General features: G+C 33.6%; 1 protein-coding gene across 2 annotated transcripts; it reads right to left on the bottom strand.

The window, feature by feature from the left end:
* Positions 1-7,436: 7,436 nt before the first annotated feature.
* Positions 7,437-27,604, bottom strand: LOC129954155 (leucine-rich repeat serine/threonine-protein kinase 1). Of its 2 annotated transcripts, none has more exons than XM_056067874.1 (30): positions 27,442-27,604; positions 23,701-23,860; positions 22,757-22,922; positions 22,314-22,697; positions 22,081-22,259; positions 21,936-22,025; positions 21,619-21,879; positions 21,404-21,562; positions 17,125-17,401; positions 16,759-17,066; positions 16,438-16,704; positions 16,191-16,377; positions 15,453-15,964; positions 15,271-15,388; positions 14,792-15,219; positions 14,490-14,729; positions 13,936-14,059; positions 13,634-13,867; positions 12,966-13,568; positions 12,489-12,899; positions 12,246-12,434; positions 12,006-12,187; positions 11,796-11,952; positions 9,533-9,718; positions 9,341-9,473; positions 8,703-8,943; positions 8,388-8,630; positions 8,004-8,316; positions 7,828-7,947; positions 7,437-7,764 (listed from the first exon to the last, which is right to left on the bottom strand). In XM_056067874.1, the coding sequence occupies exons 1-30, from the start codon at positions 27,458-27,460 to the stop codon at positions 7,546-7,548; spliced, it is 7,110 nt and encodes a 2,369-aa protein (XP_055923849.1). In that variant the 5' UTR covers positions 27,461-27,604; the 3' UTR covers positions 7,437-7,545. The 2 variants fall into 2 exon arrangements, with proteins under 2 accessions (XP_055923849.1, XP_055923848.1); XM_056067873.1 differs by lacking the exon at positions 27,442-27,604 and adding an exon at positions 23,948-24,480.
* Positions 27,605-27,909: the final 305 nt, after the last annotated feature.

Genomic DNA, 27,909 nt, shown 5'->3' with positions numbered 1-27,909 from the left:
GCATAAAACACAATTTGGTGCCAAAGTGAAAATTAAAAAGCAATTAAGTGGGAAAGGGAGTTATGCAAATGCTATTCATAAGATGAGCTTATGTAAAAAATCTTAGAATTTTGGTTCTCATAAACAAGGATTAGGAATTTAAGCGAGAAACACTTATTACTATACATACTTCTGGTTTTCTGCAATGAAGAGAAGTGAGATCCAAATATTTGCTCAGTTCTGGCCCTCTAAGCGAGAGACGTTGGAAATTGCTAGTTTTATTAGAACGTAGATTGTTTTACTTTAACTTTATAAAAATTAATAAAACCTCGCGCACTCAGGTTATATGAATACGCTATAATAATTATACACAGTGCGAGTATTTAGGATAGAATTTAAATTTGAATTTTAAATGCATGCACGTTATAATGAGTGGGAAATATTGAGTCTGCTAAAGCATTCCACATTCGTGTAGTGCGACTAGAAAAAGAATCTCTGTACTTTACAGTACGACCAAAATATAGCTCAAGGGTAAACTGACGGGCATTCCTAAAAGAACGAGTATTACGGTTGAACTGTTTGAGGGGAGGAACGCAACTGGCTATTTCATTAGAGCATTGCTTATGGAAGTATCGATACAATAATGAGGGACATGAAACCTTACGACGACGGTGCTCGAAAGATGCAAAAGTTTCAATTAGACAACGGTCACCTATCATTTTTAGAGCTCTCTTTTGAATTCTGTTCAAGAGACTCAAGTGGGTTATAGGAGCAACTGCCCAAATATGGGAATTGTACTCAAATTTTGGATGAATAAATGCGTGAAAAACTACTTGCATCGTTGAAAAAAACATAAACACTTAGCAGCATTTTTGGCGATGTCAAATATGTGATTACTCCACAATAAGTGGCTTGTAAGGCAAATACCTAATACTGATAGTTGTTCGGTCTCCTCGAAGCAAGAACCAATCATGCATAGTGGCATTGGGGAGGGTTACGCTTTTGCGACAGTAGACAGCATTGAGTTTTCGAAGCATTAAATTCTACACGGGTTTTGATTCCCCATTGTACAATGCTGTCAAGATCAGAATTTAATGATCTTATCACACGCTGGCGATGGTAGTCCATTTCCGGAACAAGGATGAGAATTTAAAAACGAATATGAAAAGCTGAAGGTAATGTCATCAGCGAAACCATTTAGTGGGTTAGAAGTTTCAGATCAAAGATCATTTATAAAAATAAAGAAGAGCGTCGTAGACAAAACGGGTACACCAGGGTTTTTTTTTTGTTGTGGATATCAGATTTGAACCCGTCCAATATTACTTGATCTGAATGGTCCGCATTTTCGATAAGAGAGCTTGGTGCCAAACTCTATCAAATGCCTTTGAAATATCGAGTGCAATAATCTTACTTTCTCCAAGACGATTAAAAAGTTTTTTTCCACTGTTCGGTGAAATAAACCACGAGATCACCAGTGGATCTATTGCAACGAAAGCAAACAAAACAGAATGGGAGAATACGAACACTTAGGGGCTCCAAATTAATTAAAAGCAATTGTTATTTTCTATTGTTTTATTGATTTTGAAACAAGTTTTAAAGTTTTTTTTTGTTTATTGTGTAGGTAGCGCTTTTTTCGAAACTTCATGATTCGGGAAGAGAAAAAAGATTTTACTTCACCTTAACACTCATTTAATACTTACAAAATTCTTCACTCAGAAGTAATGGCAGATATATTTTTTAAATAATACGTATAACGGTAAATTGTATACGCAATGAGTCTGTAATATAATTACTACTTGCAACTAATCGACCAGCTTTTAGATTTATTGGTTTAAAAACCTCATCAAAGCCAAAATGACACTAATTCACACATCTGTTAACCAATGGAATTCAATTAGGAATCTGTTACTGGGAACTGGTGGTGAGATAATCATTGGCGATTCCCACTGCATCATGTGCATCAGACCGTCGCCGAATTTAATTCAACCCCTTTTGTTTGTCGGCCTCGGTGAGTAATTTCATCGTAATCGTTCATTTGGACAATTTACCATCAGGCAGAGGCATCAGTTTAAGTGTGCAGTCGTTACATTTGCAATAGTGCTCAAATGCTCTGCCATGGGTGTTGCTTTTGTAACTTACAAGCTAACAAAACTGTCGTTAGGTGGCCAAGGTTTCACTTTTACAATTGTCAGATTCAAACAAAACGAATCAATTGCAACTTGTTTTTAACTGATTTGTCTTGCCATTGCCATCGACCGTCACGTCGTCGGCGTCACGTCGCCATCGTTCGAAATAATCCTAAACAATGTAGAAAACCTTCAGCCCAACAATATAAGGGTGGTGTATTTTGTGAGATAAGTACGATTGATATATAGGTTATAAAAGGTGTTGTAATTACTGATTTTGAACATAGCACGATTATGTTGCGTTAGAAGTCATGCACTTAAGTGTTTAAAGTGATAACGTAACGAATGTAATATGTATAGACCCAAATACAAATGAAGGAACATGCCTAACTGTTGTTAAATTAAAAGTATCGTCACCATCAGAATCAATGCAATACGAATACGATATTAGAAAACAGAAGAAAGGCTACGGTTGTTGCGAATAGCGAATGACAACATGACCCTAACTATAACTTTACCTCCAAGTGCAGTGGTCGCCGGTAATTATGTATGTATCCCTAAATGCATAACTAAGCTAAACGTGTATAAGTGCGGAGCTTTCTCTGGGATAGATTATGGAGGTTAGAATTCTTCGTAAATGAGAGAAGCTTGAGAAGCTGCAGTTAGGCTGCTGCAAATAAAACAACTATCAAAAGTCTGATTACATAGGAACAGGTTTTTAAGGCCAGATTCTAATGTAGAGTACGTACCACGTCTACAATCGGTTAAGTGCCGCCTATAACAACACACCGCGCGAAATTATCATAATAGTAATGGGAGACTTGAATGCTAAGGTAGGCAATATCAACGAAGGGCTCAGACATTGAGAAAGCATGGAGTTGGCAATTGCAACGACAATGGTAAAAGTTTTGTGGACTTCTAGAACGCTTACAATCATTGTCATTGGTGAAACCATGTTTGAAGACAAGAAGTTCCACAAAATAAGCTGGTAGTCGAAGGATAGACAAGCTTCTTCCAACCAAATGGATAGCTTCGCGATAAATCGACGCTTCAAAAACAGTATTTTGGATGTCAGAAATAGAAGAGGTTCTCACATGAAGCTTGCCCGTGATCACCATTTTATGATAGCTACCTTAAGATTACGTACAGCTGCAATTCGTTGAACAGTGCGTTTTATATCGACCACCACTTGACCTGCTACTTACCGATTCTGAGAAGGCTTTTGACAGCATCAATAGGGAGTTTATCTGGCTTGTTTTTTGGAGAAGAATGTAAGCTTGATAAGCTTATCTATATTATCGATGTTACTTATGATGGATCTAAATGGGACGTCTTACAGGAAACGAAAGTATAAAACACTAGCCGTATCGGGAAATGAAAATGTTATCCAGTGTTTCGAGAAACAACTCTCTTAGCTTAAATACTAAGCTGCGACTGTTCCGCTTAAACATCGAATAACACATAACATTGCTAAGTAGTTTTTCTATGTCGCAAGTAAAAAATCTTTCTATGTTATGCTTACCCTTAGTATTAATAATGAAAAATACGAGGATGCATTAAGATCAAAGGATTTGATCTCCTGAATTTCGTATCTGATCTCTTTCTGAAGACGTAGCCAGGTACATTTTTTTGTTAATTAGTGGTATTACAGTGGATAAGGAGCAGCCGCCACTGTATGATGAGGATGAGGAAAGTACACAATTTCTTTCCTTTGATATGTGGACTCAGAATCCCAGCAGCTCGTTAGATCTTGAAGTTCCATGATCAATTTCATCTGACTTGCTTATGTATAATGGTTTGATTATATCATTGGTACCAAATTTTTCCCACTGTTGATTTTTTAATTTGTATACTCTGTTATATTAGTTCGATTATTGTTGTACGGAGGTTCTAAGGCTCACTGGTATATGAATTAACTTTTTTTTTATTCAAAAGTCTCTAAGTAGCTTATGAGTTGAATTTTTGTAGCTAGCTTATGAAACATTTATTTAAAGCCAAAGTCATTTTCAGACTTATGACTTGATGATTTTTAGAGGCTTTTTATAAGGCTCTCATTTTGAATTTGTAAACTTCGCATTGATAAATTAAACGTACACTTCATATGTACACTTTTCGTGTCACATATATAGGTGCAAGCTTTTTTCGTTTCTTGTTTGACGTTATTTTTCAAAATCTTAGGTTTGTTGGAAAAACACAAATGGAATGAACGAGGTATGTATTAGATTATGTAGTCAACAAAAATTTGGATTATGCTGATAAATAAAAGTTTTATGACAGTTTTCCAAAGGTCATAAAAAGTACCTGTTATTTTGGGTCCCATGGATAGGGACAACATCTAAATTTAACTGTATGCCCCTATTTAAAGTAAAAACAATCAAAACAAATCTTATTTTTTTAGGTAAATACTAGTTTAATTGAATGGATTAAAATAAGTTTTAGTAATGTGTGCTGCCTCCTGATTTCTAAATTACTTATGTAACCTGTGGTGTATGGATTCAGATAATTGAGGTAATTTGGGTCCAGTGCCGTTTTATTGCTTTAATAATCTCTTCAGTTTTTTGGTAAGTCCTCCTTCAAAGACTATTCTTGAAAGCCATACCCACTCGTTATCCATGATGTTCAGACCAGGAAAATAAGGGTGATAGGTTTACATTTTGCCCACGAATCCAGGCTTTTGTTGTCCGTGCAGTATGTATTGGTGTATTATCTTGATGTAAAACCCATCGCTGTCCACCAATTTCAGAAAATTGCAGAAAACCTCGTTCCAGAATCAATTTGTAAGTGTCATTTTAGAGCTCTTTAAAAATCCAGCTCCAAGGTCCCTCGTTCCAGAATTGATTTGTAAATGATTGCCGTCATTTTAAAGCTTTAAAAATCCAACTCCACGGTGCCATGATAGGCGATTGCTCCCCATTCCATTACACAACCTCCTTTGCTGAGCCGTTTTTCGAAATAGATTTCTTATTTTCTTAGCAGCTATATCCAGTTCAGTCTTAAATAATTTTAAGACGACGGTATGCCAAGCTCGATTTAACCATATTTCTTCATTCTGTCAAATTATTACTCGTACTTAGCTCCCAACCATTAAGAGTAATCTTTTATCTGATTTAAAACACGCTAATAGGTAAATTTAGATCTTGTCCCTATTCATGTGATAATGCCAAAAACAAGTTATTGTTACGACCTTCTCTGGAAAAACCGCCATAAAACTTATCAACTTAATTCAACATATTTTTTGGAATACAAACTTAATACATACCTTTTGTATTATTTCATTCTACATTTGGGGTAGAATCTGTTACCGCGAATATTGAGTTTGCCAATAGTTTAAGCACGGGTATTGCCTCTTGCGAGGAATTGACATATTTTAAATACTTGTAATGAAAAATGATTTTTCAAATAAGCCGATCGGATACGGCATAAACTCGATGTAAGTCTACTCCATCCCTTGACATTACTAGCATACAAGGATGATTTCAAATTGTAATCCACTAGGCTCTGGCAGCGTTACCACTTTACTTCAATTGAAGTAGATCTACTTCTTTTTTTCAAATAAATTTAAAATCTACTTCCTACTTCGCACCATCATCAAAATATTGAAATCTACTTCATTTTCAATATCTGGTTTTTTACCTACTTCAATTTTAATAAAAATCGACTGAATCTCCTCCTTTTTTCTCTCACTCTCTCACTATGTAGTCTTAAAGTTTTCCAGAGAATTAAAAATCGCTTGAGTATTTGCATTTGCAGTAAAGTTACGTCTTGTCTAATGTATTCTAGTGTAATACTTTTGTCATTTTCGACATACATGAAAGTGCCTAGAAAGACCTTTATCATAATTTCCAGTCAAAAGGGCTGTTGAAAATTTCTAGGCCGTATTTCAATAACAACGACTTGATTTTAGAAAATAATGCCCTAATTCTCATCGTGTCACTTTTCGATAGACGTAAATTATGTATTGTTTCCTTATCTTTAACGACATTTTCAAAGCTTATCGATCTCCCAATAAGAAATTTACATAGTTTGATTTTGTAAATATCTTTATCTATCATGCATATTGGGCCTGTATGGCAAGCTTTGCATTCGTAAACAAATTCGAATTCGAGATTTTAATCGAACATGACATTACGATGGTAGAGAAGATAAAAAAAATGGTGTCCTAATTTTTTCAAACTAAAAATAACAGTAGTTTCAATACAAATTTGTACGGTCAAAAATCGATAATTCGATTTCTTTCAAAAACAAACCGATAGATATTTTTAAATTCTTGCTAAAATTTGTGTTCTTAGTTTAGTTTCTTTCAATATAAAAAATATATAAAGGCTATCGAATCCCAGACAGAACAGATATTTTGTTTTTAAGTTTTCTCAAGAACTAAACTATTTTTTTTTTGCCAAAAATGTCAGTGTTTTTATTTTTGATTTAAAAACAAATATTTTTTTCGAAATTTGATTTCTTGAAAATGGGTTATCATTTTTTACAAAATTGAAATGCCAGTCGTCTAATAATAAGTTCAAAATTATATACCAAAAATATTATTAACATAAAATTCAAAAACGATTTATTTTTTCTTGAGAAATCAAATGGCATTTACAATTTTGAAAACAAACTTTTTGCAGGTACATTTTAATTCAATACAGGAAATAGTTTTACACAGACATTTTTGAATACATGAGCGAGTTCATACGAACCAGTTGTGTATTTTATTTGTTTCTGTTTGTTAATGTTTTAAGTTGAGCCCTCAATCAATTTTGGATTTGATTGTTTGTTTTCAATATGAAATTTTTCAAGTTGTCCAAAAACAAAGATAAAAGATTTGTTGATGTACTAAAATTGTATTACGATTACAATAACTATTTGTTTTCGTTCTTTGCAATAAAAACATCCTAAAGTCATTTGATATGACCAACACGAGCCCAATCTTTGCTTTTTCGTTGCTAACAACCAAGATTTAATTTAAGAAATGTTACATTAACATATTGAAGTATATGATATGAAGCCTTAAATAATTATATTTTTTTTCTATTTTTTTATTGAAATAATGTAATTTAAAAATATGTAGAATTATATGAAAAAGTTAATTTTTGAAATCTACTTCCATTTTTCTCAATGTACTTCACTTTTTTCCTAAAATCTACTTCCACTTTTTTTTGAGAAGTGGTAACGCTGGGCTCTGGTTCTCTTAAACAGTTGTTTCGCCAACAAATTTTTGTATTTTATTAAGTGGTAAATGTTGTTTTATTTACACGACTTAAAAATATCTTCGTATTTTTTCCCTGGTATATTTCTGATTATAATAATTTGAAATGTGTATATCTTTAAAACATCACATACTTTGTAAAACAATAAGAAACATTTTATTCGAGAAAAAACAACAGTTGCAATTATCGATTTCATTAATAAATTAAAACAAAAGCAAACAAGCAATGTAATATTACTGTTATGTCCAATTTTTTGCGCGCCACAACAAACAGTGAATATTGTGTTCTACATCCGGCGGCAAAATTTTTGGACTTTTGTGATGTTCAAAATGTGATGTACTCGGTTGCCGGCTGCTATCTACATCATCCATATAACGGGATATTAGTGATCTATAGCGACGCCCTATTGTAGCAATCAGGGGTGTTGTCTTACTTGGCACAGGGACAATAGCTTTAATCTTATTAAAAAAAATATATATATTTTCAATATTTGTATAAGAATACAAGATTAAATTATTTACCTCGTTTTCATATGGGCGAAAAACAGTAATCGGACGTAAACTATTCACCTCAGCTATTATTAAACAACCCCAAGTTGTACCAACGTAAAGTTCATTTCCATGAGTCGCTAAAGCTGAAATCTTCAAAAAAAAATATAAAACATGTGTCAAAAATATTAACTTACATTTTTACCAACCTGACACTTGATCAGACTCAGATGCTCATCAATTGATATACTTTTAAGACTTTCAGAACATGGGAGCAACTTGGAACAATCTAGCTTGTTTTCAATTGCTTTTGTCCTTATATTCCACTGGTAGACCATAAATCCAGGGTATAGACAAGAATAAACATATTGATCGTTGGAACATAACCGAGCCACTTTTAAATCTTCTATGATATTAGGTTCATCACTGTGACACACTGCCTGATGACCAGATACTCCTGACTTGCTCAGTGGAAAAATATTTATTTTTCCCCCAGTTTCACCGCACCATAATTCATAAGTACTAATAAATATTCATGAAAATTGGAAAAGAAACTATGAATATTAAAATTTAGGTGTACCAGAAGTACCCACTCTTCTAATAAAACAGCAACAGCACTATGAAGAATTTGACCTGAACAGATTTCGGTTAGAACAAAGGATCCTTCCGCAAATGCACAATTTGTTGGCACTTTTGTAGAATCAACAAGAAAAACTCTACCGTTGTGTAAACCAACAGCCACACGTTCTATATTCTTCAAGTACACAAGACTTATAATTGGACTTTTTATAGAAGGATCGAACATGTAGGAAAACACATGTGTGTAATTCGTTGTGCTGCAAGATTTTTAGTTACATTAATTTTAAGAATTAAGAAAAGTTATATAAGATGTTATGTTCGTTAAGTACCTATAAACGTGCAAATTTCCAGCTGAGTCTCCTGTCCAGAAATTATCTTCAATAATACAACAACAAAGCATATTTAGTTTGTGTCCTTTTCGTTTTACTTGTAGTTGTGGCGAATCCATTTGAATTTTGCTTTCACATAGAATACTACTGTATTGAAAGAAGTTGCCATAGGAGGATGTGTCAAGAATGTCGATTCGTGAATTGTTGGTCGGTAGCCAAAGCTCAAATCCATTAGTATCGTCTTTGATGCAGAGAGAAAATTTGGTAAGAAATAGTGATTTCAAAGTGACTAATATTAAAGTTTATCACAATATTTAATTTTTGAACTTTTTTGCATTCATTATTAGCCTGGAAAGTACAGGAACGAGATTATAGTTAAAACCCGCCCAGTCTTTCAATAATTTACTCAAATTATACTTCAACGAATATGGTAAAAAAGACTAATCATAGAATGCATCTTTTATATTTATATTTTAATTGAGAAAGAAATAAAATCGCGTCCACTAAATTCTGTTCCAGTTTCTAGAATTTAGGTGCAGTTTGTTTAGAAAACAATGAAGAAAGCTAATTCCTTAATACTAGACTTTTTTGCGTTTTACAATCTTCGATTAAAGAATATGTCTTCAAATTTGATTTACCTTCACTTGAGAGCAATGTCTTGAAAGCTCCACAGACAACCTTCTCACTGTGAGATAGTGCAGTAACATCTAATAAGTGAATGCATTCTGGAGCAGTAAGAATAGAAACAATTTGGCTGCCAGATGGTCTTTTCTGAAAATTCAAATGCAAATAAAACTTAAAGTATTGTTAAACAAATGTAAAAATATTACTTTTGGAAGCTCATCCCAACATAGGACCATCAAATCCAGACAATATGTGGGAAATTGTGTTTCTCTTTGCGTCAATTGTGGACGGCTGCCTTCTAATATACATTCCTTTATCGATTCTTGGCCCTCAAATGGCTGGCGTAAGCTTATATTTTCATATATAAACATTCCGAACGAAAAGCAGTCAACCTTTAAGTAAAGAAGATACACAAATTTGAGCAAATCTGAATTAAAAATTAAATTTAACCGGTAACTCCAACCCTTAACGATACCATGCCTAAAATCTAATCTCTTTTCACAAACCTGGTCCAAATATTCAAATGACAACAATTTTCATACTACAACAACCTTTTCCCTCATGTAGCCAATGAAAAAATTTGTACACAATCAAAGAACCTAATCACTAATTGAGTTTCCGTAAAGAAAACCAAAGACAAACTCCTGATAGAGATAAAGCTAATTATCCAATGCTGAAAAACTTACCATTTGATGTAAAATTAAGACTTATTAAACTATACATAAATATACTTAACAACGCTGCACATACCTCAAATTTGAAAATATCCAACAATATGTCAAATACCGAAACCTAATAAAGATAAGAAATTAATTGATGGACATCCTCCCATATCCCTTATTTCTTGTTTTGCAAAACGTTTGATGTGGTTAGCTGAAACAAGTTAACTTTTATCTACCATAAAGTTGCTTTTAAAACTAACCGGGTATGTGTCGACGCACATCTTTACTTAGATTACTACATTTCTCGAGCATTAACAGAAAAAAATCTTTCCGTGCTTTTCTTCGACTCTGAAAAAGTCTTTGACAGAATTAATCAACCCTACTGTGAGTTTCACGTAAACAAGATTCCACACAAAAAAATCCCTTTTTCTATCGCCTATTGTGAGTTTCGGGCGAAAAAAATGCATGTTCGAAAGATTTCCCTTATTGTAAGCACTCAATTCGGGCAAAATGAAATGTCATTTGGCGCTAAAATGTCCACTTATTTTTTAGAGGCGAACAGGAAAACAATAAATAATGCTGTAAGTTTTTAAATTCTTGAGCAAATCAATCAATTCAAAACAAAGTGATATGCTGCTCAAAAAAGTGCAGGAAAACTCTTAAATAGCATGCGGCTTTGTAAAAGAAAGCAAGGACAAAATCAATGCATTTTGGAAGCGGATCGCTTTGTAACTCAACAGCGCAGGGCCTCCAATCAAAACTGAGTTCGAATGGCAAAAAGGTAGACTCACTTTTATTTTTTGTGCTAACTCAAAAAAAAGACATTTTTTTTAAATTTGGTTTGAAATGATCAAAAACGCTACGTGCGAAAAAAGGCTGCTACTAATAAAATGTATGAGAGAGGCACAGGAGGTGGAGCTAACAGAACCCAAAAATTCTCTCCTAGCGAAGAGGCTATTTTCCAACTCGTTGGAATGAAGAAAGCAGTTGAGGGTGTTGGATCTTCGCAATCTTTTGGATTGAACCTACCCCAAAAAAGAAAACAAGGCGATGAAGAAACTCAAAGTCCAACTCTGGATTCGTTTGACATACTTGTTGTTTATGATGATCAAAACCAACAAGACGCCCCACCGTTACCGCTTTCGGATACTCAGGCTGCATCTGAAAATAGCAGGTTTACATGTAGTACTAAAAAAAATATGGGGTGTTGGCGAGAAGATATTTAAAAACATGTTAGTTATATTTTAAGTAGCGATTTAGAAAAACGTAAGAACTTTTTGATAATGTTCTTAATTATATTCTTGATTGGTCGAATGCCTCAGGAACTAGACTTTATGACTTGCGTCACACCTCAGCAACTCATAAACACCTTCTTTACAAAAACAAATAACCGACCCTACAATACAATCATAACTTTAACTCACCTCTTAAAAAACTGTCAATCATCGAAACCCGTTCTTCCATCAATCTTCAAAAATATATTGATCTATGCCGTTAAAAAACCCCACCAGCTCAATTATTAAAAATTTAAATAAATTCCTTACAACCCTTATCTTAAATAAATAATAATAAAATATAAATAAAACTGAAGGAAAGTTTTAATCAGAAAAATAGAGTTTTTATTCCTCATTGTTTTTTTTTCTGCGTATAGGGCTGATATTGGTCGTGCAATTATGACCCCGTATTAATATATTTAACATATTTAATAACTTTTCTTTCTCCTACCTGTTAGTAAATCGAACTTTTTTTTGGAATTTCGAATTTTTTTAAAAGTTCCCTTAAAAGTTACTTTCAATGGAATGCTTACCTTTTCGGTATATTCTTCTTCCCCGTTATAACGAATTATTTCTGGGGCCATGAATCCTTCGGTGCCTCCAAAACCTTTCGAACCACTTGGTGCTGTCATTCTGCTAATGCCATAGTCGGCAATTTTTATATGAATACAATTTTTTGGACTATCCTCACTATAAATTGTTTTATTTTATAATTCTTAATGATCAAATAAAGATACTCTTACCTGTGAGGAAGGGGGAAATCCCAGACTAGAACATTTTCCGATTTTAAATCACGATATATAATCCTTCTGCGATGAAGATACTCAATTGCTCGTGCAGCCTGTAAGACTAGAATTTGGAATGTATGTGGCCCAATGTGTGCTCCACTTCGACGATATTGTCGCAGAATTGAATCTAATCCTCCCTTTAATTCATTTTCACTAAGTTTTAAATAAACTTCATAAACATTTGTATTTATTTACCATTGGAGCGAGATCAAGAACTAGGGCTAAGGGTTTAATGCAAATTCCTACCAGAGGAACTATATTCGGATGCTTAAGAGTAAGAAGAACTGCTAACTCCTGCCTTGCTGTGCAGTAGGCCTTGCAAGAGTGTTGCAAAGGATCACGATCCCATTTTCCGAGTGTTACTTTGTACGCCATGAGGGCACTCTAAAAATAAAAACATTAGCAATAATAACCAATCTATATTTTAAAACGTCTTACGTCTTTGGCTCTAGGTCCAGGCGGAACTGGTTGCAACATTTTCATTGCAACAGACTTAAACGATCGGGAACCTTTTACTTTGCATGTTGCTTTAAAAACAAACCCAAAAGCTCCACGTCCTAGCAGTGATCCTTTTACTATACTTTCAGGATTGATTGTATACTTTTCAGGTATATCGGCAAATACAACATCTGGAGCTATCTTGATCATATTTATCTCCAAATGCACTGGACATGATATCTTTGTTTGATTATACACAGACAATATGCACTCTTCAATCATCCAGGTGTAGCAAACATTTGAAATATCTGGAATGTTATAAAGAGGATGCCCATCAACAGATGTGTTCCTTGAAGATCCAGCTGAATCCGGTCCAACACCAGAATCTGCATCAGATAAACACAGTGAGTCCTTTAATATAAAAATGTTATATAAATTAAAAATACACTAATTGAGAAAACTATCGTTTAATTTTACTTCAGATCTCCTCTCCCTTCGTGAACTAAAGTAATCTGGATCAAGAACACCACCGGGACTTTTCCTTCGCATTCCTCCTCCGTTTCGTGATCGAACTAGATTTTCTTGATGAACATCCAATAAAATGCAATTATCACTAATTTTTCGCAGACATTTTGGACAAAGAACCAAACGAGTTATTAAGAATCTTCCCTCGGAAGTGTGAACAAAACGTGTACCAAGCGATGGATACCAGTCTTCGAGTAGCAAATCAATGTGATCTACAGAAAGCGCCAGTAACTTGGAAATTACTTGCAAATTAGGTTCCACAGACGCGACCATTTGCTTAGCATTATCATCGAGTTCTTGACTAATATTAACACTAAACAATGGAAAATATATTTCCAATATACTCGAAGAAGACAAATTAACATCATTCCATATTCCATCCAGTTTTAATTTAAAACGGTTGTTAGTGCTCCGAAGAATTGAATTGTGGTTAAAAGGAACTTCCCAGATTTTCATAAGCAAAATATTTCCAAAGTAAAGTGACACACCCGTTTGCCATAGGTTCCATTGAGTTTCCTGTTCTAAACAGGTTTTTAAATCAAATTCAATAGAATTCTGAAATTTCAACAAAAAAAAACAGTTATTTTTTTTCAAACCAAAAAAAAGAAAAGGAGAAATACCTCGTTTACAGCACTGTAACAAATTTTGATTGCTTCCATGATCTGTTCATCAGCAAGGAGTCTTGTTAATAGCCTTGACCAAAATCCGGATGGAAAATAAGTCATGAGAAGAATCCTACGAATACCACATTCATTATCTCTGGAAAACGATTCATAAAATAAATTGTTTAGGTTTATGTCATTAGACACCGAGCAACCAATATTGATGTTACGCCCGCGAGTTCGTTGTGAGATCTGTGAAAACAAAAAAATTGTTTTAATAAAAAATCTTAAACTTGTTTTAACCAAATTTAGTATTTTACCTTAACAGCAGTTCCAGCATTCGGATTTACATCTTCGTTAAGTGGTAAGAGAGACGGTATTAATAGTGTTCTTGAATCCCAGGTAAGAGCAACTTCAAATTTATTTAGCAAATTTACAATGTAACTGGAAGAACCGAATTGAATTGTTTGAGTTTTTATAATATTAAAATAGTACATAAAATAATGATCATTATTATGATATTCCCAAACAAGTGTTAATTTATTTTCAAAAATAAATGTCTTGAAGTAATTTCAAAGACAGTTTAATCAAATACTTCTAACTTGTTATATTATATCCAAAACCAAGATCGCAAACGTTTGTTTGTCAGAACTATGGATAAAAAACGAGTTATAATGCTCACTAGTTTATACACACCTATGTACATATATTATATATTTATTCATTAAACACAAAAAGGTCATCCAAAAGTAAAGAATATTTACCACATATAAGGCACTTTAAAATATATTTTGTCATTGGATGTCATAATTTAAAAAGCAAACGCAGACTATAGACGTGATTTTAAGATATTATTGTATCTAAAAAAACATACCTTCTGTTATTATTAGCTGATGTATTTGTGTTTCGAAACAATAACTGCAAATCCTCTAATTTCATTACTCCAGTTCTTGCAAATGGGTTTATCTCGCGTACCGTTACTACATGTGCCAACATATCGCATAACCATTGAGGATCAAGAAAATAAAAATCACGAAGAGTCGCATCGTCATAATGTAAAACAACACCATTGTCGTGAAGAAACATAGTTGCTTGATTTAATTCCGCGACATCTCTTAATTATAAGAAATAACATTAAAAACATTTCAATCACAAAACTTCATTCTTCTGTATTACCTAAAACTTTTATAGTTATGCAATCTCATCTCTTCGGTTACAATCTTTTTATAACGCTCTGCATCCAACACTGGATCCATTCCTACAGCTTTTAGGTTACAAGATATCAAATTTACAATGTCCTCTAAAGCAATATAGCTAGCGGGAATTTTTTGTAAGAGCAGAGGTTCTTTGGAGCCAGGAGAGCGCAACATAAATGCTGTATCGTAAATGATGTTTGAGAGCAGTCGAATGTTATGAAGCGTCTTACAACTGATTTCAATAGAATCAATTACACGAGGGAGCCCGATTTTCTCAGCATCTGGTATTGCGATGAACTTCTCTCGAATAATCTGTTGAAGTTCCTCTGCTTTTTTTGGTGAAAAACTCTCGCCTACTAGATCAAAATATGTTCCAACTATAATCACTGGAGAGTTTGGTGCTCTAGCCTTAAAAAAATCATAAAGTTTTCAAAAATACTCCATTAATTTAGAACATACCTGAATATTTCCTAACCATTGCAGAATTTCTGCTAAGCCTTTATGGCCGTCAGTTATTTTCCACAGAACCAAATACAAACTTCGTTTTGATAAGAAATACTGATGGGTTGCATAGTATCTATAATTAAATAAGAAATTAATATTTTTCATTTGTATATAAAAATTTATAAAAGGAATCTTACTCTTTTTGACCACCAAAATCCCAAGTTCGAAAAACAACTGGTCCACGTGAACCCAGCCCTTTTTTACGTTTCTCACAAATCCATGTACCAATATCAACACCTACAGTTGATATGTTTACTCCACGGTTAGTCTTCGAGAGATTTTTGGTGTGACCCATACGCCTGGCCCAGTGATTTTCTGAAGCTCTACTTTTTTGGGAACCTCCTTGTGTTAAGATATCTAGTAAACTTGTTTTTCCAATACCCTGTACTCCAACAACCATAAGTTTCATGCGAGCGTATGGTTGTGCATCCTCGTATATCGATTTTAAGTACCCAATTATGTCCATTGTTTTGTATTTCTTACTCTCGATCATAGACTTGAGAGGATCTTGCAGAAGGCAACCTCTTGTATTTAAGTTCCACAGTCTCGATAAAAGCCCAAGGTGAGGTGGTAGATCAGTAACATCGACATTACCACTAATATTAAGCACACTTAGGCTACTTAATTCGTGTAGTGATGTTGGGATTTCCTAAAATAAATAAATTGTAATTTAAATCAGGCAAGTATAATCGCCACAGTATATAACATTTTAAAGCAGTAATGCCTATACCCCTCAAGACGTATTTTTATTTATCTCGTTCCATAGTAACAGTTTTTGTTTAACCCTTGCAACCACCTTTAATGTTTTTTTTTTCTGGGTGACGCACCTATTCGTACTATTTCAATATATAATATAAATTTAGTATATAAATTACCTTAAGACAGTTATTGCTTATATCTAACATAGATAAGTTAGGAAATATAAGTTTCGATTTTGTGACTCCTACTACACTCCAATCAGAGTCATCAGATTCATTAAATAAAGTTGTTACATCATCAGTTGACAATTGAATACGAGTTAAAAGATTGTCAGCCAATATCAATGTGCGAAGCGATTCCAATCTAAAAAAATATAATTTAAGATACAGAATTGAAAATCATCTCAAATTGCATATATTTTACCTAAGATGTCTGCGATGACGACAAACACTCTTAAGAACAGCATTTCGAAATGAAGAAGGCTTATTGCTAGCACCTGGTTTTGAAAATGGACTTTGTTCTGCTTCAAAAGAACCTGTTTCACTGTGTACTTTTTCCATATAGCTATAGCATAGTAAATGTGGATCACTATCTGTTATCCTTGGAAGACTTGGCCAACAAGATATTTCATTATGACTTAGATCTAATTGTTTTAATGTCGATGGATAGCTGGTGACATGCCCCATCGATCTGAAATTTGTATTTGTTAAAACATATGCAAATCTTTAGTCTAAAGATTTAAACCTTAAACTATTATATGACATATTCAATCGAGTGAGATTCACTGCTAAGCATGGTAAGGCTGCTGGAATACTTGTAAATAAGTTATTAGCAATGTTCAGGTTATTTAATTGGGAAACTCCTTCTTCTTTTTTAGATTCGTTCCATTTGAGATCATTGTCAGTTATTTCCAATAAACCTGACCATACGTTTCTATGAATAAGTTGTTGAAAAGTCAAAGTACGAGGATTATTTTTTTGAGTATCTGATGATTCTAGGTGAGAAAATGGTTCACATTCAATTTTATCCAGACTGAGCTGCGATGCCGATGGCTAAAACAAATATTTTTTAATTTCAAAAAGTTTAAAATATTCTAAAATGTTTTCTTACCTGCATAGGAGGTATGGGTAGGTCTTTAAGTAGATTGAATGCAATATTTAGTTCACGAAGCTTGGGTGCCTTCCACATGTCAAAAGGTATTTCTTGTAGTTTGTTATTGGAAATATCCAAAATGGTCAGTGAAGGAAGATGAAAAATTTCGGCTGGAATGGTTGCGAGTCGGTTATCTTGCAGAAATATTTCCTCGAGAACTGGACACGAATAAGTTTTCTGTCCATCAGTCGGCTGAGGTAGTGATGTAAGTTTATTTTGAGCTACATTAATGTACCTAAATGAAATTTTATGATAGTAATAGATTCGTTTGATAATATTAAAATATTTTAAACTTTTTTATATACATACATATATATACAAGCTGCGTCAGAGAAATGGAAAGGATTATTACGACGTTGAAAAGGAAAAGGAAGCACGATTTGTGCAGTTCTTTAAGGAACTGCCATATTGTACTGGGCTGCCAAGCAGCGCCCATGTGTAGTAGAAACCGTCCAGCTAGTGTTATCAGTGTTCCACGAAGTGTATGAAACTAAACCGTGGGAATTGAAAGCACTGCAGGCTTCAATTCGTCTATTTTAACTAAAGTCTACGAACATTTTGTGTTAAGTTTGCGTCTATGTATAGCAAATAACGACCACCATCTGAATGATGTTATTTTTAAAACTCATACGATTTCGAAATAACGCCGTAAAATTTGTTTTTCTTGCTAACTTAGAAATTGAGTCAGTATTTTTTTTAATCCTTTATATTTTTCTGACGCACCTTAAACTATAAGTTTAAAGTAACCTAACTCATTTTTTTGTTGCAATAACTATTAAGTTTTCTTTTATTATTATTATTATCAGGCTAAATTTTCATTTAAAAAAAAAAACTTACACGAAAATTATAAAATTTAAATAAAAATAAATATGTATGCATAAAATATTTATGAATAGAAGTATAGGTCATAGAATAATAATTTTGGTAGATCACAGAAACATCTTTCAAGTTATAATTGAGCGGGTTTGTTCAAACAATACTTTTTTCGAAGTTTAACTGGAAAATTTGCAAAGATAACCTTACTCAAGTGTTCTTGTATAAAAATACAGCATAATTTTGTTTGCATTCAACTACAAGCAGAAATTCTGTATTCTAAATTGTATTAATTGTCTGCGTATTTAATTTAATTTTCTGTAAGTGAAATAAGTCCATAATATTTTTTGAAATAAGACCAACATGGCATTCGTTTTTAACAAAAAGAGAGAATTTAGATATAATACGATCAAATCAATCCTTTTTTTGAGTAAATAAAACTTTCTAAGCATCCAACCTCACACCTTCCGTAAATCCTGCGCAAATAGTGTACCCCAGCAAGGATATTGCAGCATATACTCTCGCAAATCCTTAAACTTAAATACCTCACGGTGTGGCAGTATGGTGGACTGGAGGGTGGACTCAACCTAACACCTCTTGACATTTTTAAGCAAACAAATAGCTGCAAGCTCTGCTATGCGCTTCAAAGATTCGTCGCAGTGGACTAACAACAACATTGGTCACTCCGTAATTCTTAGGTATTTAGAATCAATTCCAAAGCGCACAGACTACACCATCCCTCAACTGCAATTGGACAGTAATTTCGAGATTTCTATACCTCCCAGATCTTTCTGGGGGGATAGGACATTCCTGGAAGATAGGTCAATCCATTTGTATAGATAGTTCAAAAATAAAAGTAGGGGTTGGTGGAGGTGTGTACTCAGAACGACTGAAATTAAGTCTCTCATTCCGCCTTCCCAATCATTGTAGCGTGTTCCAGGCAGAACTTTTGGCGATAACAGAAGTCTTGTCCTGGCTTAAAGAAATCGTGATATCAAAATCTGATATCCGTATTTTCTCAGATAGTTAGGCTGCTATAAAATCACTGGACTCTGTCTTTACAAACTCTATAACAGTCCATAACTGTCGATCATCTCTAATGGAGATGGCTTACAGTTAAATATTCACCTTTGCTGGGTGCCGGGCCATAGAGACATTCCAAGTAACTGTAAGGCTGATGAACTTGCCAGGAACTGTACAGTAAAGCCCATCCTACCACTTTTGGCACATACTGGCATACCAATCGCTACTTGTAAACTGTTGCTAATGCATGACGCCGTGAGGAGGGCAGGCACCAGGTGGAACAACATCACCACGTGTCAGGTCACAAAAAACATCTGGCCAACACTGGATTTAAAACGTTCAAGGTGCTTGCTATCTCTTAGCAGATCGCATATAAGCTCGATAATAGGTATCATAACCGGACACTGTCTAATAGGAAAGCACGCCATGCGACTAGGCGTATTCTCAAATGACTTTGCAGAAGCTGTATGGACAAGGAAGGGGAGGAAGGAGTTATTCATCTTCTCTGTACATGCCCTGCTCTGGCTCAAAAACGCAAGAATTACCTAGGAGAATTCTATCTAAACGATCTAAATCATATCAGCCTCTCACGTTTCGTAAGGGACTCAAACTGGTTCAATTGAGCTTAGAAGGAAGCTTCAAGATTTATGTGGTATCACAATGGGCCATTAAACTGGCCTAAGTGTGTCCGTTTCCATCTTGGACAGCCACTTCAACCTAACCACCTAACCTAGATACCTCACTGTTAATATACTGACAGTCAAATAAAACCAAATTGATAATCATTTAGCTTATTTGTATCAAGACCAACTACCGAAAATTATACTTGTATTTACTTGGTACCTCAAGTAACGCCGAATTTCGATATTCATATAAATAATGCAAAAGAAACTTTGCATATACCCAACATCGTGCCCAATTCCTACAGCGTGCTACATATGCCGTTAATTTCTTTCTTAAAAAACTGTTCAGAGGTGATGGGAGCACACTATCTCAAATAAAGAAAAATGCACTTTTAAAAGTTCTGAACATCAAAATGGCGGGAAAAAACAGAGTTGGCCAAAGTATTCCACATTTTCGATGTGGGGTTTAAGAAAGAATTTATATACTTGAGAGTACGCCCGAAATTGAACTCAAGGCTAAACTGATATGAACATTCCTGGAGTATTACAGCTGAATTATTAAGGGGGTAAAATTCGACAAAACATTGTTTGCAAAAATATCGTTTAAACAACGAACGACTTAAAACATTTAGACGATGTTAAAGGGATGTAAATGTTTCGGTTATAGTTTATCGCCTATCATTCTCAAAGCCCTTTCTTGAATTTTATCTAAGAGATTTAAACTTGTTTTGAGTTATATACAATACAAGTTTTGGGCGATCAAAGACCTTGTAAATTACAGCAAGATCAGAAGGGGTGATAAATTTGAACAGTTAGAAAGGTAGGAACCGATTCATTAAAACCAAAACCCCACATTTTCGATAAGAGATCAAATGCAATAATCAATCCACTGTTCGTTTAGATAAACCATGAGATGAACCAGTGGTCCTATTGCTACGAAAACTATTTTCCCCGACACTAAGAAGCTTCCGTTCTTGGAGATATTTCTATGACCTTGGAAAAAAGGGATGTGTATGCTGTTTGATAGAGGGCAAAATAATTCGCCTTTTTTAGGGACAGGCTGCACAAATGCTGTTTTCCATCCACTCGGAAAGTAGAGAAGGAAAGATTTTGAATGGCAAATTATCTTCAAAAACGATAGATTTTTTATAAGAACGTTGCAAGAAGAACAACTGAATCATACAAAGTGAGAAGCAACTGTAATTCCACTGTACAGCAGCGAAAATTCTTTTGTATGTAGAGTACGTATGGAGGATATCGTTTTTTAAGGGAAAAACACTACAAACTAAAGGCTTTATTTAAAAAGCGGACTCTCTTGGCTTGCACTTCAATTAGTTCATATAGTCAATAAGATAACAAATGGAAGGATACCACGAACTATTATTAATATTATTAAAAACGAGAGAGTGAATTATGGTAGAGTGCGAAAGCATGGCCAAATGCAGAACAAATTAAATAATTGCATTGATATTGAAAGTTTTTCTTTTTGCGCAATTATTGACTTTCAGGAGTTTCAGTATGCTGCTTGATTGATGTGAGCATGGTTTGGATGTATGGAGAGAATGGAGAATTATGTTGGTGGACCACTACTTTATATATCAAATAAATATTTAAAAAAGACTTTAAAATCAAGACTATATTTGAGTATACCTTTTTAGAATTAGAATTTTTAGAAAAACTGTCCACCTGATTAATGACCATAAACCAAACCATTTGGATTTTATTATATAATCTACATTGTGGAGTCTTAGATTTTTTAAAAATATTTTTGTACTTACTTCAAACTGACCAGCGAGAATATTTCTGGTGGCAAGCTTGTTAAATTATTGTGCGAAAAATCAATTCTAGTGATTGAAGTCAAAGCTACTTCATTGATTTTAGGATGTCCTTGAAGCTTAGGATTGAGTTGCAATACTCCATTTACCATCCAACTAACTCTGTTAAGAAACAAAATTAATGAAATTAACACTTTTAAAGTTATTTAAATACATACCTTATTACGGACAATTGGACATTGTTGTTATTATGCCAATCAATGATCGTTGGAACATTTGGAAACATTGTACTATAAGTCACATTTGTTGCTGATGGTGTGAATACATTTACTTCAACCGGTGTTGGTAAACCCTTTTTATTGATCTTATAATCTGAATCAGGGTGAACCCGCTTAGCTAACAGAAGATTCAAAATTGCTTCATCACCACTGTTTACTGCAACATTAAGAGCTGAACCAAGATCATCACGGGCACCATAGCTATTAAAAGATACAATCAAAATAAGGATTTTTATCGTGAAAAGAACTGTTTTTACTTCATAAGGAGTTCAACCATAGGAAGTGATCCTTGTTTGCATGCTTCTGCAATCGGAACATTGCTAAGTCCATAGATTTCCTCGCTGCATCTGGAAGTTTTGGAAGTGTAACAAATTTCAAACGACATAAATATTATTATTTTACTTTGGATCATTTTGATCTTCAACCGGCTTTGCAACTATATTTGGATTAGCACCATGCTGTAAAAGAGAAGTTACCACATCTAGGAATCCTCCACGCACTGCTGCTAAAAGGGCCGTTTCTCGAGTAGCACCACAAAGAAGGTTTAAATTTATCGGACATTTTTCACATTCAGTATCCTCCTATAAAAAGTGTTAGTTAGCATTAAAAAATGTACATTGAAATATTTGAATGACCTTGACAAGATTATCTCCTTCTGCGGAAATATTAAGTTTTGACATAATAGCTTGAATGCCAAAAGAGATCCTTTTTCGAGTTGGTGTTATAGGTGTGCTCTGTGGACTATCGTTAATTGTCTTTTTACATTTAACTTTCCAATTTAGCAGCATATTAACAAGAGATTTATTTCCCAAGATACTGGCAATATATAAGCTTGTTTGCCCGGTTACATCTTGTTGATTCGGATCGAATGCTAGTCGCCATTCCCAAATGCCTTCTTCATCTCTGTAAGTACTATACAAATAGTCAGGATATTTGTAGTTAATAAGAAGTTCAACCAAATCTATGTGGCCATTTATGCAGGCTGCATGAAGTGGTAACCACCGCTCCATTGTTGGTTGCTGTGAAAAGTTTGATTTATTTATAAATCTTAAATCTGAATTTAATTTAAATAATATACCTGAACTAAATCGGCAAATGTGTCCAACACAATCTTAGCTACATTATAATTACCATGATGAACAGAAGCATAAAGTGGAGAATATTTTGTAACTGTATGCGATCGCCCGTCAGATCCCGCTTCTAATAATCTTTTTGTTATGTTTTCGAACCCCGACTGACATGCTCTAAGTTTAGAAAATAATAAAAATAAGTAATTTACGTGTTTGGTGTGGTATCTCAAAGACAAATTTAAAATCTTAAAAACATCTATCCAACATAAATATGTTCACGTATTCGTTGTTTTCGGAATAAGGTTTTTTAAAAAGTAAAACGAAAAGTGTATGGAGATTACAATAGCCCTCTCAATCAATTAATTTAAATAGTTAATACATTTTGTATTGTAATAAAATCACAAAATATTAATTTAAAGTATTTTTCAAGACATTGTTTTATGGATTAAATTGAATTATGGACATTTATTTTGGATTAAAAAATTGATGTTAGGAGGTTTTTAGGCATTTATTTACAAGCATTGTTCACGGATGCATTCATCGAATTGAATTTAAAAAATAAACCATTAAAAAACCATCCGGCTTTAAAGTTTGTAATTTTTAGTTACCATCAAAAGTTCCAGGTTATTTTAAAATAATGTAAAAATATATGTACATTGTTTATTAGAGAAACAATGAAGAACAACCTTAAACATTGTGGCATATCATCACTTTGTTAAGAAATTATATTTTATTAACTTGCACATCCCAACATTATATTCCATCTAAAATTATGGCGTGTCTTATTAAAAAAATACAAGAAGAACACTTTATTACATACTTGTAAAGAGATAATGTTACAAAACAACAAAACATTGAATCCTATTAAACATTTGAAATAGAACTCTAATTAAAATTCATATTTTGAACAATTTGTTGTTTAATATGTACAAAAAATAAATTGTTTACTTACAGAAAAAGCAATGTATTTGCTCCAGCCGGGGCCATGTTTACGATAATTTGACGTTCATTTCCTAACGCTTCCAGCAATACACGCACTGTCCTTTCATCTCCAGAAACAACTGCATGTCGGAGTTCTTTATGCTTAATCAACCGTACTTGTTCTCGAGCATCTGTTCGCCAACAATAAGAAAAATTAATTGTTATCCAGATTAATTATATCATTGTGCAAGTGCGTATTTCTTTTCTTTGCATTTTACCCAAAGAACTTGTAATTTCTATGACCTCATCAACGAAATAATCACACGCATCCAATGCGGTTTCAGTGCCAGCCTTCGGTCTGTCACCGAAATTCCAATCCATGATTACCAAAATTTGCTCTACGGTTTATTACAGGCTTGCGGTGGATGATACGCGATCTAATAAAATCGAATTTTTAAACTTAAATTGATATTATATTCATCCAATAGCAACCGGGACTTTTAGTATTATACCATCGAAATTGATGGCAATTGCAGACTGTTTACAACAGACTGAAAAATCGATAGTCTGCGGTGACTATTTGTGCATTGAAGAAGAGAAGATAATACAAAACTAATTCATTCATATGAATTGTTGGCAGACAATCTTCTATTGCGCAGGAGCAGTACGAGATGGCTTCCCAGAGAAAGAAGAAACCAAACAAACTCATGGAGTAAAGCATTACAAATTTTGACGGAGAAGAATTCGAAGTGAAGCGAGAAGTAAAATGACATTAAATGTTTGGTGTGGGTTTCCGGGATTGTGGTTGGCGCCAACAATGAATGTTTCTAATACTCACATTGTTATATTTGTATCAAAACAGAGTGTTTGTGGTTTCCCAACTAGAAGTAGATCATAATATTCAGAGATACTTATTAATTATTATAATTTAATTGGCGTTCTTGGACTTATCAATTTGTTTTATATGGAAATAGATTTAATTTCAAAATGTAAAGAATTTTTGAATTTGGTTAAATTATTACAGAAAATTATAACTATGATCATTGGAATATACTTAAGTAGCAGTTTAAACTCAAGGTGATCAATTTAAATGATCATTAGAAAGCAAACTAGTTTTTTTAGTCGTACTACGTGAATGTGGAACTTTGTCTTTTCCTCTCATTGCAATGTTGATAATGCACAGAATTCAATTGATAATGCACAACATTCAACATGACAATAACCATTTTTGGTTTATTCTCAGCGAAGCATGTATAGTGCCGCAGTTTATTATTGGCACAGAAATATTTTTAAAATTTGAAGCAATATTTTAAGCCTTGGAAACACACTAGTTTGTTCATTATGGTATGGTATATGCATATATTACTATTTTACAAAGTTAGTTTGATTAGAAGAAATAAGTTTTCTAGGTTTAAAAACAAAAATATTGAGTTAGAAAACACAAAGTTTTGTTTATGTCTCACTAGTGATTTAAAGAAAAAATAAGTTATGTTGCCAAAATGAAATAAAATTAATTACAATGAGCCCAAAATAAAAAGAAACCACCGAACCTGTGGATCGCAGGGTTTCAAAGGGGCAAACGAACTTTAAATGTGCAAAGTATTGTGGTCGTTTTTGGGTATTGAATGCTCGTGAAAGCAGTCGGATTGTACGGAAAGTGAAAGTTTACCCTCAAATTTCATCAACTGAAATAGCTTCTGAATTCAACCTAGAATATGGGAAATCAGTTCACCCTATGACGTTAAGAAGAGTATATGATGAAGCTTACTACAAGGCACGTATTGCTAGGCGGTAGCCAATGATTTCGTCAGTCAACCTGAAAAAAAACGTTTGGTACGGAATAAAGTCAAATGATGATGTACTCTTTTCTGACAAAAGTAAGTTCAATTGCTTCCGTTCTGATGGCCATACAAAATTGTTAAGAAAACCAAATAAAACACTCCAATAAAATAACTTGGAATCTGCAACAAAACAAGGCTTTGGGTATGGGCGAGCTTGTTTGTATCGAAGGAATTATGGACATAAATGCTGAAAAGTTCATTAGCACGACAATGACCCTACAAATATGACTCACGGTACTTGGTTGGCTAATTATATTGCACATGTGCATCCTCTACCACCTCAGTCTCCGGGTCTCAATTCAATTGAGCATTATGGGAGATTTGCAAGGCGTCTGCATGATGTTATTAAGCAAAAAGGGCAATTTCTAAAAATAGCGTTTTTCCAAGGCTTAAAATATTGCTTTAAAGTTTAAAAGGCTTATTGTGCCAATAGTTAAGCGCAGCACCGAACATATGCATGTATTTTTGTGTATATCAACTGTGTCGTGCCTTACCGGTTAACTGTTGATTGCCAAAAATTTGAAGAGCAGTTTGCAGTGACGACAAAGTGCTTACTTTGCTTCTTCGTATTGGTCCATGGTTAATATAAATTGTAATGTATTATTACCCTATGTATACTAACAGTGATGAAAAAAGTAATGGCAAGGATTACCATCTGTACATTGTGTTCCAATTGCAAGAATTGGGAAGAGTAATATATTCATTGCAGTGAAATAACATATTAAATTAGTTACATTTAACGGAATTAAATAATATTAAAAAATCGAGACAGTATTTACAAAGGGAGATACAAAAAGAATAATGAATATCTGTATTAGAAGGGAGTTGGTTAGGGCAGAAACAGAATTCGATATTTATTCTAAGCTAGCATTCAAATCAAATTAGATTTTTCCTTTTTCTTGAACTGTGCTATTGAGAATACTTGCGAAATCTAACTGTACAAATTCTATTCTTAGAGTTTTAACAGTTAAAATTAAAAACTTTTATCAGTAATTTGATTCATATTTTTAAGAAAACAGACATCTTTGAGATCTTAGAAATAAAAAAACAACTTTTTGGAAGTTTCAATAATAATGTTTAAAGGTTCCGTGGACTTTTAAAACGCTATGGTACTACGGTTTAAGAGATACGTTGTCAAAAAATTAGCTAAGTGTCGAGGGACATACAAAATTGTTCCAACTAAATTGATAACTTCGTGATTAGTCGTCGTCGAAGCAGTCTGCTACATTTTGGAAATAGGAGAGAGGCTGACATGACCATCTTATGTTAGTTACCGGAAGATTGCTTAGAGTCAAGGAAGACATTTCGTCAAACTAGTGTGTATATATACACACTATTTTGACAACTTATATATAAGTAAGTTTAAAATTAAGTTAGACATGGCTGCATACCATTGTCTCCAATTCTGTTTTTAATGGTGTTCAGCGACGTGCTGTAGGCAACCTTGATATGAAAAGGACGAATACAATTAGCTTTTACAGTGGAAACATGTAGACTAGGCGAAGGATGAATGCTTCCAGTGTCAAGGATAGAAATTGTGGGGCTGACAACTTATACGTGAAAAACGGAACAGTTTTGTTGTTTTGTAAAGGCTTTTTCAATAAGGACATCATTTATAAACATGGCTACAAATCCAGCAAAGAGAAAGTAGAAAGTAAACAAAATATTGGGACCATTATTCCCTACCAGAAACAAAGTTAATATTTTGTTATCCAAAATAAGCTTTTGGCACTTCAAATAAAATAAATTAACCGTCAATAACGTTATCCGCTCCATCTAGAAACCAAAATGTACGCATTCCAAAATTTTTGAGATCTCAGAAATACAAATTGACCAATCGGTCAACCACTGTTTGTTTGCCTTTTTAAGAGTGAAAAATAAAACAATTGATTCAAATGTATTAGAAGAATGATTTAAAAAAAAACACACACCTTCATCGGAATCGTTCATGTTAAGAATTGATTAAACGTTTTACACTATTATCTCTTCTTTATAATTTTGTTTTTTGCACATTGTTTAAGCCAATAATATTTATTTATATTTTTTGTTTTTTGAGAACAAAATTCAACACAAAAATATGAAAACACAACAATTACAATACGCATACCAAAAATACTGAATAAAAAGATGGGAAATGTTCGTTCGTTTCACCCTCCAAAACCCGTTTTATATTGACTATATTGTTATTGTTGATTTGTAATTTTGACATTTTCACCATGAAGATAGGTGAAACCGAGCTGAATACATTTCACATAATAGCTGTGTTCAATCAGCTGTACTGAACCACTCTATGCCGACAAATTTAGTTTTTTTATGTTCATTGAGAAAATGTCTACACTGACTTTATTGAATTTGTGTACTCTAGTTCTGAACTTTCTGCACTTCCTTTTCAACTAGAG

This window comes from Eupeodes corollae, chromosome 1, assembly GCF_945859685.1.
Source record: "Eupeodes corollae chromosome 1, idEupCoro1.1, whole genome shotgun sequence".
Taxonomy (NCBI): Eukaryota; Metazoa; Arthropoda; class Insecta; order Diptera; family Syrphidae; genus Eupeodes; species Eupeodes corollae.
The sequence above is the reverse complement of the archived record's forward strand: the minus strand, read 5'-3'. Positions and strand labels throughout refer to the sequence as shown.